The sequence below is a fragment of the Zea mays genome, chromosome 6 (assembly GCF_902167145.1).
Source record: "Zea mays cultivar B73 chromosome 6, Zm-B73-REFERENCE-NAM-5.0, whole genome shotgun sequence".
Lineage (NCBI taxonomy): Eukaryota > Viridiplantae > Streptophyta > Magnoliopsida > Poales > Poaceae > Zea > Zea mays.
The window spans coordinates 172935911-172959570 of NC_050101.1; the positions used below are offsets into that span (position 1 = coordinate 172935911).

Here is a 23660-nt window from a genome sequence, read left to right on the forward strand (position 1 = left end):
CACTGAATGGTCCACGAGTCATAAGGGTAAGATATGTTGCCATTTTGAGTTGCTTTATTTGGACTATATTAGGAGTTGTTTGGATCCTAATTCTAAATTTCGTGGGACGACACGTCCCACACCTTATGTCTAGATACCAATTAAAAGGAGTAAATGTGATTTAATTATTAAATTAATTATATAAGGCATGGCTAATTCGTGAGAAGGATGTACTAAACCCAATCAATCCAAGATTCATTCATATGATGCTATAGTATATATATGTTAATCATGGATCAATAGGTTATTGATTTTATCTCATGATTAGCTATGACTTATATAATTAATTTTATAATTAACTAATATTTAGTCTATGTAATTGATATTCAAATATTCTATCTTACTCGGACTACTAGTATCTAAACAACTTTAGCAGTTGTGTATACTACTAAAAAAATCCAAACGGGATTTAGGGCCTATTTAGAATTACCTGAACTTTAAGAATTTGGTTTATAGAAACTAGTCTGCTTTCAAACATGCCACTTTATGCTTTAGCTTTTAGAAATTGGAATCTTAATTTCTAAGAAACCAAGAAACTAGTCTTTCCTAGCTAAAACTACTTTTTTTTGCCTGGTGTTGTCCTTAGTTGGTTTGTTACAAATTACGGTGATTACCACTACTCCTAGCCCTATGCATACGATTTCCTTGATATCGGTTCTACCTGACTTCAACGTTTAACTATTACTAAAAAATATTGAATTAAAAATATGACTTCAATCTATATTTAACACTGCAGCAAAGAAAAATTAAAGAATTAATTGATTCAATTACTTTTAAAATAGAGTAAGAGTAGACTTATTTTTGTTTATCGAAAAAAGTAGAAACCGTTTTCTAAAAAACTAGATTTCAAAAACAAATATCTAATTTTTTTATGAACCAGTTTCCAGAACTGGAGATAGAGATAGATCCAGATTACTAGAAACTATGCTTCCAAACATGCCTTTAAGCTAGAATCCGATAAACATGGGGCAACCTGTGAAAAAACAGAACCCAAGGAAAGAAAGACGAGAGCACCATCTTTTTGCCCAAGACAAGAAATACGGGAGCCTGCCCGGTGGAAGATAGAGCATTTCTCGCTGCTTCTTTCTCTTCAAGAAAACGTCAAAAAAACGTCAGCACCAGGCTCCTCCCTCTAATAAATAGCGGCGGGCCTCTGTCAGCTCACAGCTCAGTCCTCTTCAACCCCGTTTCGCCGCCCCTAGCCCAAATCCCCCACCTACTCGCCGCCGGCGCCGTCTCAGCCTCATCCTTCTCCGCTAGCCATGGCCGCCGCGGGTCCCGGGCTCTACTCCGAGATCGGGAAGAAGGCCAGAGGTTCGAGCTGCCGCGTCCTCTCTTGGATTTGGGGCTTTAGCTTCTGTCATTTGCGCTTGTTTCAGCTCGTGGGTTGCTAATATTGTTGGCTGTTGTCGCGGTGCTTTTCCTCGTGGGTCCGCAGATCTCCTATATAAGGACTACCACACGGACCAGAAGTTCACGCTCACCACCTACGCCGCCAACGGAGCTGTGAGTTTCCACTCGACTCTCCGGTATTTGTTTTTGTGATGTCGCCTTGTTACTCTTGGCCTTGATTTGACATGATGCATAGGTAGGCTTTTTTTAGTGGCGGTGGAGTTTAGATGGCTAAGGACTTTGCCGGTGGCTCGATTTTTTAGTTGTCAAGGCAAGATTTGCTTGTGCGTGTAGTTGGGAACTTGCGGCAGACTTTAGCTGTGCTGCGTTTGATATTGATGCTGCAGTTATATATATTTTTCGTCTTGTTTCTACGTGCATCTTTGTCCAAGTATTAGGCGTGATCTGGCAGGGCAGGCGGGCGATGTATTACATTGTCTGTGGTGGTTCTAGCTTGGATTTAGAGCGGATTGGCTTGAGTAACCTGAGATTTGGATGTGGAGAATGCGAGGGCTACTTGTCACTTTGAATCTTTGGATGGCTAATATTTAGGGTGTTTGCCACTGTTATTCTTGGCGGATCCTTCCCTGTAGATTTAGCCCATGCGAGTCCAATGTCTACCAGTGGTTTAGTATGTGTCCTAGTGATGAAATGGGTATGGCACTGGCAGCTTGAAAGCTACTACTGCATACCAGTGCTTGCTTTACTCAGATTTTATTCTGCTGCTTCAGGTAATTCGTTCTGGATTTCGTCATGACTCAGTGGGTATGTTGTGCATGTAGAGTACATATGTGGTAGTGGTAACATAAAGTACAACTTTTAGAACAAGACTGGTATCATAGAGTACAACTTTCAGAACAAGACTAGTAACGTAGAGTACGACTTTTATAACAAGACTGGTAACATAAAGTGCAACTTTTAGAACAATGTACTGTGATGTGGTTAGGATGCATGTGCGCTTAAAAATTTGGCTGGACAATCCTCAAATTAGCTTATATATCTTGGCTTATGCCCTGTGTGGGTGGAAATTTACTTGAGCTGTGACATGTCCTTTGGCTCTTGACTTGCCTGATTTACTTACTGCTGTGTATTAGGGAACTTGAGCTTTGAAATGTCCACTGGCCATTGACCCATTAGATTTACTTACTGCTGTTTATCAGGGAACTTGAGCTGTGACATGTCCACTGGCCATTGACTCATTTGATTTACTTACTGCTGTTTATCAGTGAACTTGAGCTGTGACATGTCCATTGGCCATTGACTTGTTTGATTTGCTTACTGCTGTTTATTAGGGAACTTGAACAAATTGTGGATTGCTAACTACTATGTCTTTTAGTGAGTTATAGACCAGCTACTCAGTTTCATGACCGCTCCCCAGTTTCTTATATATGTCAGTATGCCACCTTACTAGCATTCTGGTATGCTTGATGCCAGGTAACTGTTAATTATTTTTATGTTATATACATTTGCGGGTGTTTCAGGTAGTTGTGCATGTCAGTTGTCAATTGTCATGTTGCAAGTCTGTCCTAATTCATATAGGTCTTTGTCTTTGTCTTTGTCTTTGTTGTGATGTTTCTTTGTTAATGTAATTCTTTTGGATAGTGATATATGTACAATCTGATATTTTTCCCTGCAAAGCGGTGTTAGTTATGATAGCTTATGCTGTGTTAGGCCATTACTGCTGCAAGCACGAGGAAAGATGAAGCTATCTTTAATGAAATCCAGAGCCAGCTGAAGCACAACAATGTGACTGTGGATGTGAAAGCAACTTCAGAATCAAATGTAAGTGGAATTATCTGTTCCCGTAACAATTGCACTGTTTTCTTGTAAAATAAACCATAGTTTTGTTTTTCACCAGGTGATAACTACAATCACAGTTCATGAGCTGGGCACACCAGGCTTGAAGGCAATTTTATGTGTTCCTTTCCCGTACCAGAAATCTGCAAAGGTATATATTCCTTTCATTTCTAGGTCAAGCAACTTCTGTACTGGATTCACACTCCAATTAAATCTCTTTTCTCTTTTGTGGTTTTAGGCTGAACTCCAGTATTTGCACCACCATGCTGGTGTTGCTGCAAGTGTTGGCCTAAATGCAAACCCTGTTGTTAACCTTTCTGGTGTATTCGGAACTAAAGCTATTGCTGTTGGCGCTGATGCTGCATTTGATACTTCTTCTGGGGACTTAACCAAATACAATGCTGGACTGAGCTACACGACGCCTGACTTTGTTGCTGCAGCGACTTTGTAAGTAGTCTGTCACAATGCTTAACAGTTTCTGTTTGTAACTGTTATTAGTGTCCTAGGGATCACATTTGCCCTTAGCACCAATGCCATCTCTAGGGAAATTATGAAGTAGAAAAACTGTGCGTGATGTATCTTCTTAAGTTCTTAGTAGCACACGTTGTGACAGACAAATGTGCGACCAGCATAAATAATTCTGGTTATGAACTAAGCTGATTTTGCATTTCAGGAACAACAAAGGAGACAACATTGCCGCTTCCTACTACCACTCGGTGAGTCCAACCACAGCCGTCGGAGGAGAACTGAGCCACAGCTTCTCGACCAACGGGAACACCATCACCTTTGGGACGCAGCATGCCCTGGACCCTCTGACCACTGTGAAGGCACGCTTCAACAACTACGGCATGGCAAGTGCACTGATCCAACACGAGTGGAGGCCCAAGTCACTGGTCACCATCTCCACGGAGGTGGACACCAAGGCCATCGAGAAGAGCTCTAAGGTTGGGCTCTCCCTGGTCCTCAAGCCCTGAGGTCACCAGCTTCTGCTTTTGGGATGTTAGGTTTATTTTTATTTTTATCAGCAGCTGAAGTCCAGTAAACAAGCTTGGACTAAACTTGTCAACTTTGGTGCCCATCCCATAAACTCAATTCGTTGTCTGTTACCATATCCTAAACTACCTGAGAGGTTTATGTTACAATTTACGTCGTGCTTCTGATTCTTTTCGCTGTCTAATATTGGGTGTTGTTTGGCTCACCCCTTAAATTTGGAGAAACTTCGGTATGGTTCACCATTACCCAGATTTTAACTATTTGATCGATCGCATCTTTATATTCATACAAATCGCAATTGTCTCATGCACGTGTTCCTGAAGCTCTAGCTACATGGATTGGTTGAACAATCTTTATGCCGTTCGCAAGCTCTTTCTGAAAATTCTGTGCTGCCTTTTTTTCCTTTTGAAAGAGCCGGTCCAGTCTGATTTGTCAGATAAGGCACCGAACAAACAGAACATGCAGCTGGCTGCGATCTGAAAGAAGCAGAAAACGCAGCCGGGATTTTCCATGGACATTACATGATCAGGTGGAGCCGAGGGTGTGAAAGGGAAACTAACAGTTGGAGATTTTGAAATGTACATTACATGACCAGCAACTATTGCAGAGAAGACATTCCCAAACCCATTCCAGCCCCCTCGCCATCGTCGTAGCACGCGGCGATCTCTCCGGAGGCGCCTCTCCCTGGAGAAGTCGTGGTGTTCGTAGTCGTAGGCGTCTCCTGGGCCTGGATGAGCAGCAGCGGCGGCGGCGTCCCTGACGCCCTCCTCGACGTCGGAGTTCTTCTCGACCAGCTGCCTGAACATTGACGACTTGAGCAGGAGGCTGAGCGCGGTGGAGTGGAGGAGCCTCTCTTCCTCATGCCGCCCGCACCGGGAGACGCCATGGACATAGGGGCCTCCTTGCCGCCGCCGCAGCTACTATGGTCCAGTAGGAACTTGCCTCGCGGGAGCATCTGGGTCGTCTCCGCCTGGCGGTGGAGCTGCCTGCATCACGAGCGCCGCCTCCGGGTTGAAGGCTGCCGGAGCTGCACTTGGGTGCCGTTTGGTTCAAGAAATGTAACACAAATGATAATTGTTTACGCTCGATTACTGGCGGTAACAAATTTGAATATGTTGGTATCAAATTTTAGTGTGGTATATAATTACGGTTGAACTAAAACAAACATGATTTAACGTTATCAGTTACCCATTACGTTACAAATATGTGAACTTGGTTTCAGCCACTTTCAGCCATGTGACGTTAGGATCTCACGTCGAAGTTGGCGACCGCGTTCACGCCTTTCTACTCTATCGCCGCGATGTCGTGTATACGCGGGCGCCTTCTTCTTGAGTGACTGGAACGGAACAGGTAGAGGTACTTGTTCCCCAAAACACGCCCAATTCTTACTTCCCATCTCCCGTTTTGATGACGCATGTGCAGTGTCTTGAGCATCTGACGTTAGATGCAGCTTTGGGGCTACTAGTTAATGGAGACATCGAATCAGTTCTTTTTTCCTTTTTATTTCGTCGTAAAAAATATACAGGACTTGCTAAAACTCAGGTGTCTGAATTTATATTTCCTTTCACTTTCAGACGACAGTTAAACAGTTATTGCATTGTGATTTTTAGACATAACCTATAACTTTCGGTTACTACTCATTAGACAAAGCCATTAAGATAATTAACAATTTGTAATTGTTTCTATGAGGATAAAAATTTGCTATGTAATGACAAAAGCAACAATTTACTTGTACTAGTCGTTGGTGGTGTCGTCAGAGTCTAGATCGATTATTTTTTACATAGGTTTTAAAACTAGCTAGATGTTAAATTAGAAATAGATTTAGTTTGCTTGTCTAATTTATCATTCTCTTAGATGTCAGTCTTTGCCTAGGTGATTTGACGGGCAGAGTTACGCTGAAGAAGTTGGAATGGTTCTTCTCAAAGAAATCCATTAACTTTAATGACTAGTTCGACAACTTCATTTTTACAAGCGATTCTCAACAATTTATCTAAATTTCTTTAAAAATAGGGTTGACAAACTAGGGCCAATAATGTATTATTATCAACAATGGAGATGTAAATATTAGTACATCAAATGTGGCAGCTACATTCGCTCTCACGCCTGCTGCGCGCGTTACAATTTATTTTATAGAATGACAAGACAAACATCCATCACAAGTATAGAATAATACACACAATTCAATGATCAACACCGTTGACTGTTCCTATATACGGAGTACATATGCGTCTAGCCCCTCCCTCCGAACAGCGCCTTGAGCTTGACGATCTGCAGTTCGTCCAGGTTGGTCACCTTGTTCACGACCTCCGTGGGCAGGTCGTTGGCGAAGAGCGCGAAGTCGAGGATCTGCAGGCCGGGGTTGTCGCTGCTGAACGAGGACAGCGTCACCGCCGTGGTGTTGCCGTGGCTGTACTGGAAGTGGAGCTGGCCCTGCGGGAGCACCATCAGGTCGCCGGCGTACAGCGTCTTGGTGTACACCCTGTTGAGCGTGGCGCTGATGAAGCCGCAGACGACGCTGCCCTCGATGACGAAGATGAGCTCGGTGCCTCCCGGGTGGGAGTGCAGCGGCGCGACGCCGCCCGGGACCATCACCATCCGCGCGGCAGAGATGCCCAGCCCGTTCAGGCCGGGGAACGTGGTGACGACGGCCGAGCCCAGGGAGATCTTGAAGGGTTTCAGCGCCGTGCCGGGGGTGGCGAGGCCGCCATAGTGGAAGTCGTCGGCGGTCACGTCCTTCGGGGGCTTGCACGGGTAGCCGCCCGGCGTGGCGGCGGCGGATAGGTCGGCGATGCAGAAGTCCTGGTACACGGCGAGGGAGGAGAATGGCAGCACGACGAGCGAAGCCACGAGGGCGAGGAGCAGCTCGGCCTTGGCCATGCTGTACGTAGGCATGCAGAGGCTATCTAGCTGTATGTTTGGACGCGTGTCTCTGACGATGTTAATTTGGTACTACATACTAGGTATATATATACTAGGACTAGGAGTGTGGCGTGTTCACCTGTTCTTTGCCCCGGCGGCTAGCTAACTGCCCGGCGGCGTATATCGATCCAGAACTGTCTATAATAATATAATATAATCACCACTAGCACACAATAATCGGGGATGACAGAGGCGGCTAATAACCCGCCCCACGTCCGCGCAACCCGCAAACGCATCACGTGCTGAATCGGTGAGCCCGGAATGGATACTTATTCAGATGTTTTTTTTTGTTTTTTTTCTTCAATGGTGAACAAATAGCACATAGAATTTGCTATATAAATTTATGTTCTTGTTTTTTACATTGAGAGTAATAATATTTATAAAAAGTAAACCTCAAATTATTCTATATCTTTTTAAATGATTCATATAAAATTTGAATACAGATACAAATTCAGATTCAAATGTTTTTCATCCTTTTTCGGTGCCCTCAATTCGGATGCACACAAAAAAATTATTTTTGCCCTTCATAATATTTCCAATAACATAACTAAAATTTAGCACAAAATTCTATGCATATCTAGGTTAAAATATTAGATTTGTCACATAATTCAAACGTTTTAGGAACATCTCTACCCAGAAAGGCTTAGGAACATCCCTACCCAGAAAGGCTGCAAGTGCAACGACTAATCCATATTTAATTTAGAGATTGAATGACCATCTGTGTCGACAGTAGATTTGGATATCGATATACAATATCAATTGAGTGTTGGAGGACTGATGTAAGTTCTTAAGTTATAGGCTTAAGCATAATTTGGTTTTACCTAAATGTTTTATCTTATATGATAACTACCTGTTTTGATATGCATCATATGGGAGATGTATAAAATCCAGCTGGATTTCATTATAAACATATAGGTGCAATCATCAAGATGGGAGACATCCTTTAGTGAAAGGAATTCACTAGTTGTACCATAATTGATTTTACTATTTCAAGTCACAGAGTGACTTCATTTGTACACATGTATGCTATCATTTATGTTTTGATTCAGAATACTAAGTCCACTAGGACTTATAATTAAAATATATCAAAAATCGAATTTAGTCTACCTTACCAATATAGGAACATAGTATGTACCAGTGGGTGCATTATGCTAAGTACAAGCTCTCGATATTTCACCACCTTACGTATTTTAAAAAAATCCATAATGATTCCATTGAGAAAGCATTGTGAGAAATAATTAACAAGGTAAAGACCTCCCACTGTTGAGTGAAAGCAATTATGTCCTTATTTACCACATTTGGTTTACCCAATATGGGTGTTTGAACATTCTACCTATGACTTCCTGTCTGGAACTAGATAAGGTGCATGGAAATTTTGAGGAGTATGCCGATAGAGGTCTGCAGGCGAATGTTGAAGGGTTGACGAAGGAGATTTTTATGTTGGTCGCGATCAAACCAATCATGCAACAGATAACAAAAGGAATTTTGATTGCAACTGAGGTGCTATTTGGTTCACATAATTGTAATGGGATAGACAACATATAACGTTAAATCATGTTTGTTTAAGTCTAACTGTAATCAGATATCATACTAAAAACTATGCTAATCTATTTAAACTTCCGCTGTCACTTGATTGTGAATTATTATCGTTGTCATTTACGTTACAATTCGTGAACCAAATGGCACACCTGAGTGTCACATCATACATGGTGAAATATTCCTCAGTTGTCGGGGCGAGCTGCAGTAACTCAAAGAGAGGTAGTTACAAAGTTTCAGTCCAAAGAATTAAGGTCATGTTTGTTTACTCTCTAGATTATGTAATCTAGCTTAAAATAAGTTAAAGAGATAAAAAAACAATATTGATTATTAGTTGGATTATATAATCTAGATACCTAGATTATAATAATCCATAAGCAGATCAACATTTGCTTATATAATCTATAAGCTAGATTATATAATTATCTAAGGCGGTGTTTGTTTAAAATTATAATCTATTTAGATTATATAATCTAACAAATTTTAAACTAAGTGTTAATATAAAATTTGTTAGAATATATAATAAACAAATAAGGCCTAAGAAGATAACCCAGTGCAGCTGCGAACAGACGAGTTGTCCGACGTTCCGGTCCAAGTACCATGTATCTCAAGTACAGGGGAACGAGCATTTATTATGTTTTCTCCAGGGTTGAAAGTGCAGTTGCGTGCAGAGAATGAATGCCTAGGCATGCAGCCACTCGCTCTCGGTCGGTCGCTCCAGTCCTGCTGGCTTCGCTTATCTTCCCCTTTTATTTCTCGTGATGACATGGAATAGTCTATCCTCGTCTAGCTAATCAGGTCGCGGAAGGAAGCGCCCAGCTCTCGGGCACGGGCCCGACGTCATATATGACTTCCCTGTGGCAGGACCAGACAAGTTTGATGGCTTCCGGAGTCCCGATCCCTGCGCCTCGCGGATCACCGGCCGGGCCAAACCTGGATTTTGCAGTGGGACGGAAATGTTACGTTGCCGTATATAGTTTCATGTATGCCTACTTGTAACCGTGCATGCCAAGCTGAATTTTTGGGTCCTGGCTCACCAGTGGTTCTGTGGAGCGCCCGTGGTCCTCGCTCGAATTCCGGCGTAGGTTGTCCCGTTAACGGATCTCCCAAGTACATCCTGAAAATAAACCAAGATAAGGAAAACGTTCGGAAGTCATTCAAGTGTTTGGTTACTGACAGCGATGCTTTTGGGGGGGATCCTGAGATCATGCTGAAGAAACCCTGACTTTATCAAACTAAGTTCCATGTGAGAAATGCGGGGCTAAACAAACTTGCAGAGAGTTGAACCGACTTGCCTGCAGGAATAGCGGGTCGTTTGAGACAACTGCAGCTGTCAGATGCGCATTCATCCTTTCGCAGGCTTCTAAGACCAACTCAAGCTGATCCTCAGAGTATTCTGTGACTACCTGGGTTGTGGAATCAGAATAGGACAGTTTAATCATTAAGATTAAGCAGATCTAATAGAAGAGGTCAACAACATAGAAACATGTGATTAACTCCTGACAAAGCAACTGTTAGTATGGGTGATAAGGACGACAACAAAGACTGGTTTAAAAAATGCGCATGCAGCTTTGAATTGAATGTAGAAAAAAAAACTATAGGTACATGTTGCAGTCCGAAACAAATAAACTATGCCCTTTCTGTAGTCGTTAACATTTTTCCATCTCGTAGATGTTTCAGGAAGGGGTTAATAATTGCTATACTGGATTCATACTAGTCTCATACGAATGCCAGGCATCAAGTAATTTCCTTTTCCGAAGTTCTATGCATCATTGCATCTTACTGCTTAGAACAAAATAAAGCCATGAATTAACTCCAAGGACTAGTTTGAATACTCAAACCCCCTCCGGGATTGGAGGGGGATTGAAGGGGAAATTAATCCCCTCCAATCCTGGTGGGGATTTGAGTTTCCAAACTAACCCTAAAAATAGATCGCAGATTTGTGATTCATATCCACGAATAATGGTATTATATGTTGGAGTGAATGAACAGTAGTTCGATACAGTGAAAACCCTAACAGATATATGGACCCCTAGTGGGCTGTGGGCTAGGCCCAAGTACACAGATATACAGATCCTTCTATAGTACTCCCTTCATCCCAATTATAAGATGTTTTAGTACTTCTAGATTCATAAATTTTACCATGTATCTAAAAACTCGACCTGCAGGGATAAGACAACCTCGGTCATTATATTAAAAAGAAGACCTTCTCACGCATGTCGAGAAACCCGCCCAGACCCTGCCCCACTCATACACAGCGGCACCGTAGCCCATGTGAGAAACGACCGTAACCGCGACCGGGACTTAGACCGGTGTTTTGACGTGGAAGAGACGAGAGAATTTTTTTAACCACAGTTTGAAATTCGCTCCCACAGGGAGTCAAATCCAATACCTAAGGAGTGCTACTCATACCACTAACCAACTCATCTAGAGGCCCTACGAATATTTAGGTGCTTAGCAAAAGCACCTAAAAAACAAAACATATTATAATTTGGAACGGAGGGAGTATATATTTTTGGAAGAGATTTGTAATACTAGTGTCAGGAATGCCAGGACTATCAAGCATTATTGTATTATTTTCATTATGGTAACATAATTACACCTAGGATCTATTACCTGGAATGGACCAAATATCTCCTTTGTCACAAGCTCGAAGTTCCCACTTTTTAGAATTTCTTCTAGAGGAACAAATACAGCAGTAGGCTTCATGGCACCATAAATTTTGGGAATTGAGTGATTCGCTAACGGTTCACCACCAAACAGAACCTTTGATCCTCTTATTTTGAGAAGGTTGTTCATGTGCTCTATCATGGCTTCTGTAGTAACCTGGATCAGAAAAGATCCATGATATGTTAATAAGAAGAAACAGAAAAACTTTATACCGCTAATCCAGTTGTGAGTTGTGACCATATAAACAGTTGAGACAAAAAAATAGTGATGAATAGCTACATGTTCTTTTTCTTTCTCCACACATATTTGACCTTTTATATGAAAACCTGTACTGTGCAAAGACAATTTCCTTTGTCTTCTCTTCTTACACACTATTTGATGTCTGGACACCCTCACATCTACTAAAATAAAAAAAAAACTTCTCTTCTTACACACACATGAGTAAGGTTTAGAAAAGGGATAGGCAAATCTTCGAACCCTCAACCTGGTGACTCGGTGAGACAACTCTCACCGCTAGACTAGGATTGCCCTTCACATCTACTAAAATAACAGAAAATAATATATTATTACCTGGTTCCATTTATTGCTTGATTAAGTTTTTAACTACTGTTTGTTCCCAACACGACACCATATCATTTTAGTTACAAAGAACAATTGTGATTACAATCCAGAACTGTCCACTTACTGCAGTAGCGAAGCTAGCAAAAATTTTATCGGGGTCATCAGTATTTTCTACTAGATCTTCACTATAGAACTATTGTTATTAACACCATTTTCTATTAGATATTCAGAAATTTACCGGGGTCAGCTGACCCCCAAAAAAGGGCTGGCTCCGCCCCTGACTTACTGTAAGGACTGGACCAATTGTTAAATCTTCAAGCTTCCTTCTTTCAGAAAGTTTCTTCATTTTCTCAAGCAGACCACTAGAAGACCAATTCTGCAAGTGGAAGCAAATTATACAACAAATAAATAACAAAGAAACAGAGTGCTTTGATTTCCATTTAAAATATGCCAAAGGGCATTGTAAGATCTTAAATAGCTTCCGAAGTTCATTAACCGACAATAGCACATGCATCCACAATAACTGTCACCCGCTCCCAGTACCAGCGATCGATGCCTTTTTCTTTTCTTTTCTAATCCTCTTGAGCAGATATATAATGATCCAAAACTTTTAGATCAATATGATTAGAGAGGTAACAACCCTAGGAGATTGACCAACTTACTAGAAAATAAAACACCAAAGGACCGATCACAAGTCATAGATCAACCAACCAGGAACATTATATGCTTCATCAGCGATGAACAGTCCACAATAACAATCCTAGATAATTAGCAAAGTAACACACATTTGACAGTCTTTACCTTGTGCATGAATAGAACAGACTGAGCAGAGCATTTCTGACCGCTACAAGCATAAGCATCCTGATCGCAAACCCATGCAACATAATCAACCTATTTATTTGGTCACAAATCACAGAAATCCAGTCAAGTCACAATTCTGATTGTGGTTATATGATTTTTATCCATTGAATAGAAATATAGCTTTAGACCTCTTGAACATCTGGACCAAGAATTTTCCAATCAAAACCAGCATCCTCCAATTTAACTCGGCCTTTCAAATCAGCAGCCAATTTCTCTGCTACCCGTGAACTCCCAGTGAAAAGGGTCATTTTCGGATTAGCCTACATGATATCACAAAAAATTCAAGCATGGAAACTTCAACTTAAAAGCAGAGTTTAAGTCCACTTGGTCGACAAGGACTTCCAGTACTGAATGAATATAAACAGGCAGATAGCATATTCTTCTGTGATAATTTCTTTAAACCTCAATTGCAGAACACAATGTTATGTGCCGCATACTTCCCCTAAAAGAAGTACCGAAGACCAAGATATAAAAATGTTACCTGAATTGGTTGAAGCACAACATATTGGTCATTATTAATGAGATGAACTCTTTAATTCTTAAACTAAAATGTTAAAACAAAGAAACAGGCACATGTTTCAAACATGGAACTAGTTTGTCAAAGAACATAACAGTAAGTAAACTAACCAAGACCAAATGTTAAAAATTTCAAACAATCAATTCTGTGATCCAAAGTAACATCCATGACCCCACTGAAAATTGTGTTTCCTTATCTAGTTATCTGTCTTTTTGTAACTTGTACCATCGAATCATAGAATAACCATTCATACCTCTAACAGAAGCTTGTTCATTACGGCACCATCAGAATTTATGAAATCCATATCCTCTGCTGGCAATCCACAATCATGAAGCAACCTAATCATTTGTTCCATCACAATGCTAACCTTGCTGTCAACCTTGAGTACTGGTTTATTTCCCATGTATAGTGCTCCCATCAATTGTAGTAAGGGGATCTCCAACGGAAAATTGAATGGTGTGATAATTGCAACCTGCACAAATTCTAGATCTATTAGCTCTAACATGTCATAAATTTGAATAAAAAATACAAATGTTCGTATTATACAGTATAAAATAGAACTATTCGTCATGTAACATGTGACAGCTTGCATGCAGACTTCACTCGAATGTGTCAACACTCAGCAATACAGACATGTCAACAGCCAATTTGACTAGCATAGTAAAACTTTTATTCAACCAGCTAACAAGTATGCAAATTTTGTTGAAAGATATGCCCCACCCCAAGAGATGAAAAGGCATATCTTGAAACTTAAGCTGAAATATAACTCAAAAGGAACAAGGACTTATCCATAAAAATTAACTTGATCCTCTTGAAAATTATTTGTAATAATTAGGTTATTTCACATGGAATTTTTATGTGCTCTAAAGAGTCCAAAAACTTTCTTTTGGCCAGAAGAGGCTGTTAAGAACACTTACTGGGCCATATGGCCAACGGTAGCCATTACTTCTTTGTCCAAGATGGTTACCTGGTACAGCAAATGACCTTGCCAGAAAGCGTACCTGTTACACCAAACAAAGAGAATACTGAGTAATGAGAAGACGAGTGAAATTCTTTGAATCTACAAACTGGAGTATTTTCTTCCAATCTGCACATTTCAGACTAGACCATTTTGCTAGCTCTGCATGCTCTTAACACATTACAACTACGTTATAAAAAAATTTACAACTATGAGATCAACACTAGTGGATAGACTATTACACATGATAGCTTTTTTCATCATGCAAATGAAGTGTGTGTGTGTGTAAAGAAGCAAACAGAGGGTGAAATACCTGGTCTCCACAAAAGTTTTCCAAAAACTTTTGAGAAACTTGAACTTCTGCAAGAGCTTGTTGGTAGCTCTTGGGAGATACCCTCTGGATAAGTTTAGCAAAGAAATCTAAGACCTGCAATGAACATTTTAACAACAATGAGCCATAAAACCAAATTACTAACTGTGCCTCTTCTCAACATGGCTTATTTTGCAGTGTAAAGTATTTCACAAAGCAGATCAATCCAATCATACATTCATACTAGTATCATTTGGAGAATGCTGATAAGGATAAAATGCAGATAAATAATGTTAGTATCAACAGGACAAGATGGCATACTGCAGGTTGGCCCAGCATATGCGCAGCTTTTGCAGATATATCTCCATACATGAGGTACCTGCACATTAGAGCTTTTTAAAGAAAAGAGCAAAGATGTTATGATAAATAATGATTTAAAACTTGGAGACGTGAAAATTAAAATCTACCAAGATTGTTTATTTATGATGTAACAAAACTCTGTGTCAGTGTCCTTTTTTCTATCATGATGTTGGAACACATGTCAGATATCTAGGGACATAATGGCAAGAAAATATTTGTACCATAGCATAAACTTCAATGTTCAAGTAAAGAGTAACAACCAACTTCGAAATGTTAATATTAATGAGAGATTCAAAGGACAGAGAGCATATAAGTGGTTCGGGCTTAATAAACTGTCATGTTACATTGCTCCTTTTTTGGGTACCAAAATAAGTTAGCCCTGAAATACAGTTCAAAACAAAAGATGCTCAAACACACCTCTCTGGAGCTTTAAGTGGGTTGTGAAGTCCATGCTTTGGGCATTTAGATAAACTCTCCACGAATGGCTATACAAGGAAAAAAGAGAAAAATACATCACATATTGTATGAGAACATACTTGACACAAGATCTCAACAACAACATCTCTAACCTCAAATAACAGTCTGAAAATATCAAACGAGTTTAAATACAACTTCTCGATGGGCAAGAATTCTATCTAAGCAGTTTCATAGTGGTATGATGAAGTTACACATCCTTACCAAAATAAGAGGCAAGTGGAAAATAAAATTATATATAACAAATTAACCGCTGTTTTTTTTGTTAAGGTTGGGAAAAGTTGAAAATGTTAAATGTAGTTGGATTATGTTTTCAACTTTTTCAAGAATAAATGGGTAATATAAGAGAATTTATCCCTAAGCATACCTTTATTTCTGTTCCCTGAACCTCAGCAACTTTGATGAATTTATCACCGTTCAGGGGATCGACTATCCAGTTCCAGTTAGCAGATGCTGTCCAGCTGCCCTGCACTGAACAACTGTGGTTGAGACAGAGACAACTCAAAGCTAGATCCGCATTGGCGCATTGTTGTGCATCTAAATGCAGGTGTAAACAGCATATCTTCTTCGGCTGGAAAGTGTGAACACACGTATGTAGCCTGGTGAACAGTCACATGGTTCCATTTCCATGGGATTACTCCTTGAGTCGGGAAGAAAAACATAAGCATTGGTTTCGAAGACGAAAAAAAAACACAAGCAGAGTCGTTACCAAAATTCTGCACTTCCGCTGGGCTGGAACCTGAAACCTCTTGCGGAGAAACCGTCGCGAATGACGGCGTGTGCAGCCACCTGCAAATCAATCAGGCGCAGGCCCAAGCCAACTTATCATCCACACCAAATGCGGCCTCGAGTAGTAAGTAGTAACCACACACACAGCTCCCCCGACTGTCCGAACAACCTTAGCAGGGCACGAAACCCTATCGCCACCACAGGGTCCGCACTGCCCACCACCATCAGTGCGATCCCCCCAATTCGCATCAGACCACGCAACGGCACCTCAGTTTGCACGCGCGACAGATCGCGGGAGGAGGGGGGGGGGGGGGGGGGGGGGGGGGGGGGGGGGGGTAGCAGGGCGAGAGGCGGGATCACCTGGACACGCACGCAAAGGGTGCAGATCGACGGACGGCGGCAAGGTGCTGCCGCGAGAGGAGGCGACTCATCGGCGGCTGGCTTCAGTGCGCTCCTCACTTCGATCGTCAGTGACAGAGAGTGGGCGGTGTTGCGTTGCGTCCGCTCTCTGCACTCCGCTGCCGCAGTCTCTCCTCGTGTTGTCGTCGTGTATCCCCGCGGGCGCTTTTAACTTTCCACGGCAGCTGCGGTGTGGGGCCCTGCGCGGGACGCCATCGGCATCGACGTGGCCCACGTGGGGGCGGGTGATTGGGTTGCGCTTGCGCGCGGATCTCGAACGATCCGGCCCCAGGATGGATGGACAACTCACCTTATCCTTCCATGTGCACGCCTGACTGTCTCTGCCTGACTGTCCCATTTCGCTTTTATTCCAATCAATTGAATTTGGCCCTTTACTGACCAAATTTATCTTTTTTATTTATATATAATCCACGGTTACTGTCCTGAAAAAGTAATTTTGACTCGCTGAACTATCATCTGCTCCTAAGTCATTCCTCTCTAAATTGGAAAATTAAAACGTTCACACTTTGTTAGATTATCTTTGGTGGACCGTATAAAATAGAAGACTCACCACCGTGAATAACATTGTTTAATACTATTTACAAAATGAAGTTTACAACAGGGATATGATATGTGATATGTTAGAGATGGCCTTAGGCGCCATTTGGAACCTACACTGAATTTTAGTTGTCGCATCGAATATTTAAATGCCAGTTAAAATATTAAATATAGTCTAATTATAAAACTAACTACACAGATGAAAACTAAACGATAAGACAAATCTATTGAATCTAATTAATTCATGATTCGCACATGTTATGCTGCAATAGACATTTGCTAATCATGTATTAGTTAGGCATAACAAATTTGTCTTATCATTTAGTATTTAACTGTGTAATTAGTTTTATAATTAGACTATATTGAACATTCATAATAGGCATTCAAATATCCAATGTGGCACATGCTAGACTTTATATTTTTAGTCCATATAATCAAACATTCCTTTAGACTATCTCTAGTAGACTACATCACACCTTTTATCCTACCTCTTATTTTAACCCTACTCTGTAAATAGTACAATCCATAGTAGAATTAATGTTTTGATGTACGATATGTGGAGCTCGACCTTGGAATGAATTCCTCGAGATGGTTTTGATATTTAGAGAGTTGGTTTTAAAGTTTACTCTCTAAATTATTGTTTACAGAAAAATATAGAGCGTTAATTAAATAATTTTTTTTGTATTTTAGAATCTTGTTTATATTTTATACACACTTTAGAAAGTTGTTGTCTTATAAAGACAAAAGTGGGTTTTCCCTGTGTTTTACTAGTGGGGATCTAGCTAGAATGGAGGACCGAGGACGTCTGTTTTTACAGTTCTATTTAAAAAATGATAGTTCTCGAAGAAAATCCCTATTTCTATAATTTTAAAAAAGATTCTCACAAAATCTCTATCCGTATATATCCATGATTTATCTCAGATGCAACAGCTACTATACATACAATCATTAGATGCAAGCGTGCAAACAGGTCTTTTGTTCCGTTAGATATAGATATAACCATATATGTAATTATAGTTTGTTATACTTTTTTATAAAGCTACATGAGATATGGTGAAAATGTTAAAATACTAAATATGATATACATTTAGATCTAGATCTAACAGACTAAATAGATATAATTGCACACTTATATCTAATGGCTGCTTGGATAAGTAGCCGTTGCCTCAGGAAGTGACTGTCTTTTCTACCGGCGTCTTTCTGTCGCGGCCTGTAATCGTAATCTCGACCTTTTGCTCAACTCAAATGGGTTTGGCCCGAACCTAGGTACCGAGCCAAATTTGGCCCATTGATGTAAACTGAGGCTGTGGACAACCAATTTTCTTTCTATTCTGAGTCTAGATTGCCTTCCGTTTTCTTACTCCAAAAGGTTTTTCTTACTCCAAAAAGTTCGGAAACGAATGTGGCGCGCGTCACGGTCACGCCCGTGCATCAGCTGCCGACGTGCAGGAGAAGGGAAGACCGGGAGAGGGAAGAGCCCCCGATCAAATCTCGCCCGCGCTGTCAGTCTCAGCTTCCTTTCCAACGCTCTGCTTCCTTTCTCTCCCGCCGCTTCCCGTGCGCCTCGTGAGTCGTCGTGATACAAGGTGTAGGTAAGGATCGATCGCCGATTAGCCGCCGCACCTATCGCCTCTCCCGCGCGGCCCGCCCACCCCCATGGAGTCGTGGCGGAGGCGGACGCTGCTCAAGGTCATCGTCCTCGGCGACAGCGGGTCAGCACGCTTAATTCACCTTCGCTTAACATTAATTCTCGCCCCTCCGTTTCTCTTCTATCTGTTCCCGGTTGCGGTTTGCTTAACGTCGTCGTCGGCTTCGCATGGATTGGTGTCATCTTGTGGTTTGGCGAGTGCAGGGTCGGCAAGACGTCGCTGATGAATCAGTATCCTTCATCTGGTCACATTCATGACTAATTTAGTTAACCGGCCGGCCGGTGTTTATTTTGCCTTTGCTTCATCCGTTCAGTTGGTCTGTTGCCTTTTTTTTTTGCTTAGCGAAAGAGGCGTCGGTTGTTCAGTGAAATGTCCATTTGTTTGGATATGATTGAGTAGTAGTATGGTTGATATTTATGTTTTACTCGTGAAAGTATATGCCTTCAAAGTCCAAGGAATTCGCCGTGTACTGGGAGATGCTTAGATTTGCTTGACGAATGACTAGATACGTGAGCAAGAAGTTCAGCCAGCAGTACAAGGCGACGATCGGTGCCGATTTCCTCACCAAGGAGGTGCTCATTGGCGACAGGCTCGTCACCTTGCAGGTGCTCGTCTTGGCCTGATTTTCGGCTAACTCGTTCCTGCACTTGCACCGGCCACCAATGAGGAAACGGGCCATGCATGCGGCGGTCGTCCTAGTATAGTGTTATGCTATGCCCCTACCCCTACTGTGTATGCAGATATGGGACACGGCGGGACAGGAGAGGTTCCAGAGTCTTGGCGTGGCGTTCTACAGGGGTGCCGATTGCTGTGTGCTGGTTTATGATGTCAATGTCAAGAGAAGCTTTAATACGCTCGATACCTGGCATGATGAGTTCCTCAATCAAGTAAGCCACATCTCCCACGACCATGTATCTTTCTGGATGTCTGGTTACAATAGCAGCTACTCATGTGGTTGAGAATAAAATACAAAAGATAAAGATAAATATTCAGATGATCAGTACAGTCTCATCCACGACAAGTTCGTTATGACTTCATTTAATCATTTTTTACACCCAAAATCAAAAGAAAAGAAAACTGGTAGAACGTTTATCCCAACAATCTACTACTTGTCTGCCATATTGTCTCGTGCAGTATATAAGCCTGGCAGAACCTTGCCTACGTTTCGGTTTCGTTGTTAAGCACAGTGCATGCGTGTTGCATGATCTGAGTACTCTAACTCTAACCGAAGGATTCACCATCTTGTCCCCCTTTCAGGCTGGCCCATCGGATCCTCAGCGCTTTCCGTTCATTTTGGTCGGGAACAAGATTGATTTAGATGGCGGGAGCAAACGGATGGTCAGTTTTCCTGAATGCGCAAGCTTTCTTATATATCTTCGAAATACCCTGCAGTCTCTTTGCCTTTCCCGCAGGTTCCGGAGAAGAAAGCGAGGGAATGGTGCGCCTCCAAGGGCGATATTCCATACTTCGAGACCTCTGCGAAGGAGGACCACAACGTCGACACTGCTTTCCTATGCATCGCCAGGCTCGCCTTGGAGCATGAGCATGACCAAGACATGTGAGTAAAAGCGTCTTCTGTTTCTTGTTCGGATACAAAGCAAGGAAGAACCTTTTTTATAAAAAAAAGGAGCTTAACATTTTCAGATCGATTTGCAGTTCTAATCATAAATACGCGTTTGTTATTTGTTCATTTTTCACCCCCCCCCCCCAGTTACTTCAAGACAGTTGCGGAACAAGTCCCGGACACTGAACAGACAAGCGGATGTGCTTGCTAGGAGTCAGCCATTTCCTGGAAGGCTGGAACTACGTGGATGTTACTGTATACAATAAGCTCACAGACCTGATGACAGCTGTTTAACAAGCTTTTGTGTAATTGTGTAGCCATTCTTAATTTTAATTATGGCATCAGGGGCTGTGCTATTCGTCTGATACCTAGAACACAGATGGGGGGCGTTTGCAAGCTCTGCTTGCGCCTTCTCTCCTAGCATGGACAATAAGAACCACACCTGGCCTTGCAGAACAGAACATATATATACTTCTGGGTAAAGACATGTGTAGTGATGGAACTCCATGTCGGTTGTGATCTACAAATCCATGCTTAAACATTCAGTTAAGTACTCTAAAGCCTAAACACGGCGTATAATTTCTCGTCATGTGTGTAAACATTTTCGAGAAAGGCAAATGGCCAGACGTTGAAATAGTAACGCCGAAGCTGTAAAGTATCCGGGGGGGAAAGGGACAAAATCGCTGGGATTTGTTTGGTTCATCTCTTCGCTGTACTGTCGGAGCGTGCTGCGTGCACCTGGCAGACGATGGTACTCGGTCCTGCATGTGATGATTCGGAGTAGAGACTATTCAGAGCATGGTGGATTGCTGCATGAAAACGTTGATTCAATTCAAGCACCCTGGTCCGTCCGTGTGGCCAGAAAGCACGCCATGCATGTAGACTGCAACCCTTGAAACTGATGTAAACCTGACGCTGACGGTGGTTGGTTCTTGGCTGGGAAACCACGCGGCAGGAGTTTGCCCACGACGCCGCTCGCATGCCTTTTGCCGGCGCCTCGGTCAGATACTCAGATGGGTTTTTTTTTTATTTTTTTAACACTGGTGCGGCAGTGAGTGAGTGCACCTGCATCTGCCACCTGAAGGATACTCCAGGTCGTCGGGTTCGGCAGGGAGGGCCGGAGGGGGACAGCCGGGGACAGGGCTTGACCCCGGCTTCCTGGACCGTGCTGACCGCCTTCTGGGATCCTGCCGAGTTACCAGCGAGAAGATTCGGAAAAAAGGCCCACGGGGAGGTCAAACCCTGCGAGTGTGACGCTGACGCTGATGCGAGCGAGTGCGATGCTGATACAGCCACTCTATGGCGCTGGCAACGAGCGCTCAAGCTCCCCTGCACACCACCCCTCGATCGCCACACATGCCGATCGAGCCATTGTCAATTCCACACCCGTCGCGATTGGGCGCAGGTGCAATCCGGCGTGGCTGGGACGCCAGGCTAATAAGAGGGCTCGAGAAGAAGACCTAGCTCCGAGGTGCAAATATCCTCAGCCCGCGATCGAATTCATGTGCCAATCGGCGTGCGTCTCACCGTCGAGGATGGGAGCAGCCGGCAGCGGCGGGCAACTCTGCCTTAACCATACTTGGGTTCAAAGACGAACTAGGGGAAGAGAGACGAAGGAAAGGTATATAAGAGAGACTTGATATATGATCGTACGTGTGCTACATATATGTCAACATCTGAGATGAGATGGCTATTTAAAGTTTACTGTGTTAATTAGAATTTTTTACATCAACAAATGGTTATCTGGGTAGTACCATACATATAGCTGCGACAACGTACCGATTCATTTGCACTTTTAGATTACAAAAAGTTGTTTCTATATATACTTGCTTAAATTCCGTAACCAGCAGCAGTATCCACACTATGGTATTTTAACACGATTTTTTTTTCTTTCAAAACCTTTGGAGAAAATAAGAAAGACCGATTATTACTGTTATCTTAAGGATTTATATATATGGACTACATAAAATATGATCGTATCATGGAACACCCAAGATTCTCCACACGCAAAAAAAGAGTTCCGCGGTCCCCTCTTAATGGCACGTGCTTGGTTAATTAGTATCCCAAACAAGTAGGTTGTAGATAAGGACAAAAAAAGAACCTTTGTGACCACTACTACTTGGTTAATCCTTCTAGCTAGGTCCACCACGAAAGAAGCTGCAAACGCCCACTTTTGGTCATTCTCAATGACCCTCTCTCTCTTGCTATTGTTTATACTTAATTTAATGAAGGAGCAGGTGAAGCTAGCTTTCACGTTTTACAGATCCAGTTTGTTGGTTCATTGGACGTACGATGCCTGTAGTGATGTAGATGTAGTGCAACCTTTTCTTATTGGTCGGGCTGTGCAACTTCTCGCTGTGTGTATTTGCGTCTGCTGCCGCCAATGCCTGTAGTGATGTATTTGTGTATTCTCGGATGTGAGCAAGCGCGCATGGAGGCGGGGTGAAAGAGGATGCAAACGCGAGCGCTTCACAGGAAACACGTACAGAGAGTCGTGGTACCAAATAAACGAAACAGCGTGTACTCGCTGTGGTAAGAAGAAGCGACTTCCTAGAAAACCGAGAAATGATTAAAGTGTTTGGTGGAGGGGGATTATCGTTTAATTCCAGCTATAATCCGCTCGGATCTAAGCTCATGGACTGCAAGTTATTACGTACGTGCAATAATGCTTGCTATTGTTTGTATTCACTTCGCTGATTCTTGAACATTTCTAGCATATGAAAGAATCGCTTTCGCATCAATATCTATATGTATATATACGGATATACCTACCTATCTACCTATCTATCTATCTATTTTTGTCTATATATACACGTTCCGATCCAAATCATAGAAAGAAAAGGAAAATAGGATACGGAACAGACATTGTCTGCTAGTACATTTAAAATTTGTAATTATGTATCCATGTCCAGCTGAAGTGATACCCAACCAACCAAATAACGTCCCTTTCCAGTAGCTAGCTTTCTTTAGTTTCCGCGCTGATTGATTGAACCGACGGGAAGAAACAAAGCAGTGTATACGTGCACCAGATGACGTGCTCACCCCCCAGCGGCGCTGACAATGCAACCGGGCCGGGCCGCGTTCGCGGCAAGTTCGTCCGCTCGAGAGCAATCGCGCGCGTGGGCAACTTGAAGCCCTGAGGTGGATGGTGGCCCCCCGCGCGGCCCCACCCCTATCCGTAACCGTAAACGCGCCACGGAGCCACCGCAAGCTGCGCCGCCGTGCCCTCGAATCGCGCCAAAAGCGCGGGGCCGGATGGACACCCACGAAAGGAACGGAACGGAGGCCGACGGGGGGCGCACGCGTACGTACTCCCGCCGTCCTGCTGCTGCGTCCAGCGTCCAGCGTCCGTGGCTCGGTGCGACCGTGCGCGC

At 42.5% G+C, this 23660-nt stretch overlaps 4 protein-coding genes across 10 annotated transcripts; 2 read left to right on the plus strand and 2 right to left on the minus strand.

Annotated features, from left to right (window-relative positions):
• The first annotated feature begins 1215 nt into the window (after nucleotides 1-1215).
• Nucleotides 1216-4367, plus strand: LOC541796 (voltage-dependent anion channel protein 2). Its single transcript, NM_001111479.1, is given in 6 exon segments — nucleotides 1216-1353; nucleotides 1478-1545; nucleotides 3103-3213; nucleotides 3290-3379; nucleotides 3467-3675; nucleotides 3902-4367. Coding segments are annotated over 6 exon segments (831 nt in total). The 5' UTR covers nucleotides 1216-1301; the 3' UTR covers nucleotides 4203-4367.
• A 1876-nt stretch (nucleotides 4368-6243) lies between these two features.
• On the minus strand, nucleotides 6244-7147 carry LOC100191976 (uncharacterized). The gene has a single exon (NM_001137400.2). It carries the CDS (start codon nucleotides 7111-7113, stop codon nucleotides 6451-6453), a length of 663 nt encoding a protein of 220 aa, NP_001130872.2. The 5' UTR covers nucleotides 7114-7147; the 3' UTR covers nucleotides 6244-6450.
• Nucleotides 7148-9157: 2010 nt separating this feature from the next.
• On the minus strand, nucleotides 9158-16674 carry LOC100193220 (uncharacterized). 7 transcript variants are annotated; one of them, XM_020538786.2, is made up of 15 exons: nucleotides 16477-16674; nucleotides 16097-16176; nucleotides 15755-15853; nucleotides 15331-15398; nucleotides 14875-14945; nucleotides 14557-14670; nucleotides 14203-14286; nucleotides 13539-13757; nucleotides 12897-13028; nucleotides 12709-12798; nucleotides 12194-12283; nucleotides 11293-11502; nucleotides 9972-10082; nucleotides 9714-9793; nucleotides 9158-9609 (listed from the first exon to the last, which is right to left on the minus strand). In XM_020538786.2, the coding sequence occupies exons 4-15, from the start codon at nucleotides 15362-15364 to the stop codon at nucleotides 9471-9473; spliced, it is 1374 nt and encodes a 457-aa protein (XP_020394375.1). In that variant the 5' UTR covers nucleotides 15365-15398; nucleotides 15755-15853; nucleotides 16097-16176; nucleotides 16477-16674; the 3' UTR covers nucleotides 9158-9470. The 7 variants fall into 7 exon arrangements, with proteins under 7 accessions (XP_020394375.1, XP_008649934.1, XP_035815271.1 ...); XM_008651712.4 differs by having other exon boundaries at nucleotides 15755-15858; nucleotides 16477-16657; XM_035959378.1 differs by having other exon boundaries at nucleotides 9166-9609; nucleotides 12146-12283; nucleotides 14875-14932.
• A 1867-nt stretch (nucleotides 16675-18541) lies between these two features.
• On the plus strand, nucleotides 18542-20858 carry LOC103630662 (ras-related protein Rab7). The gene is made up of 7 exons (XM_008651714.3): nucleotides 18542-18785; nucleotides 18926-18952; nucleotides 19228-19327; nucleotides 19463-19609; nucleotides 19980-20060; nucleotides 20135-20280; nucleotides 20434-20858. The coding sequence occupies exons 1-7, from the start codon at nucleotides 18730-18732 to the stop codon at nucleotides 20495-20497; spliced, it is 621 nt and encodes a 206-aa protein (XP_008649936.1). The 5' UTR covers nucleotides 18542-18729; the 3' UTR covers nucleotides 20498-20858.
• The last annotated feature ends 2802 nt before the right edge of the window (nucleotides 20859-23660 follow it).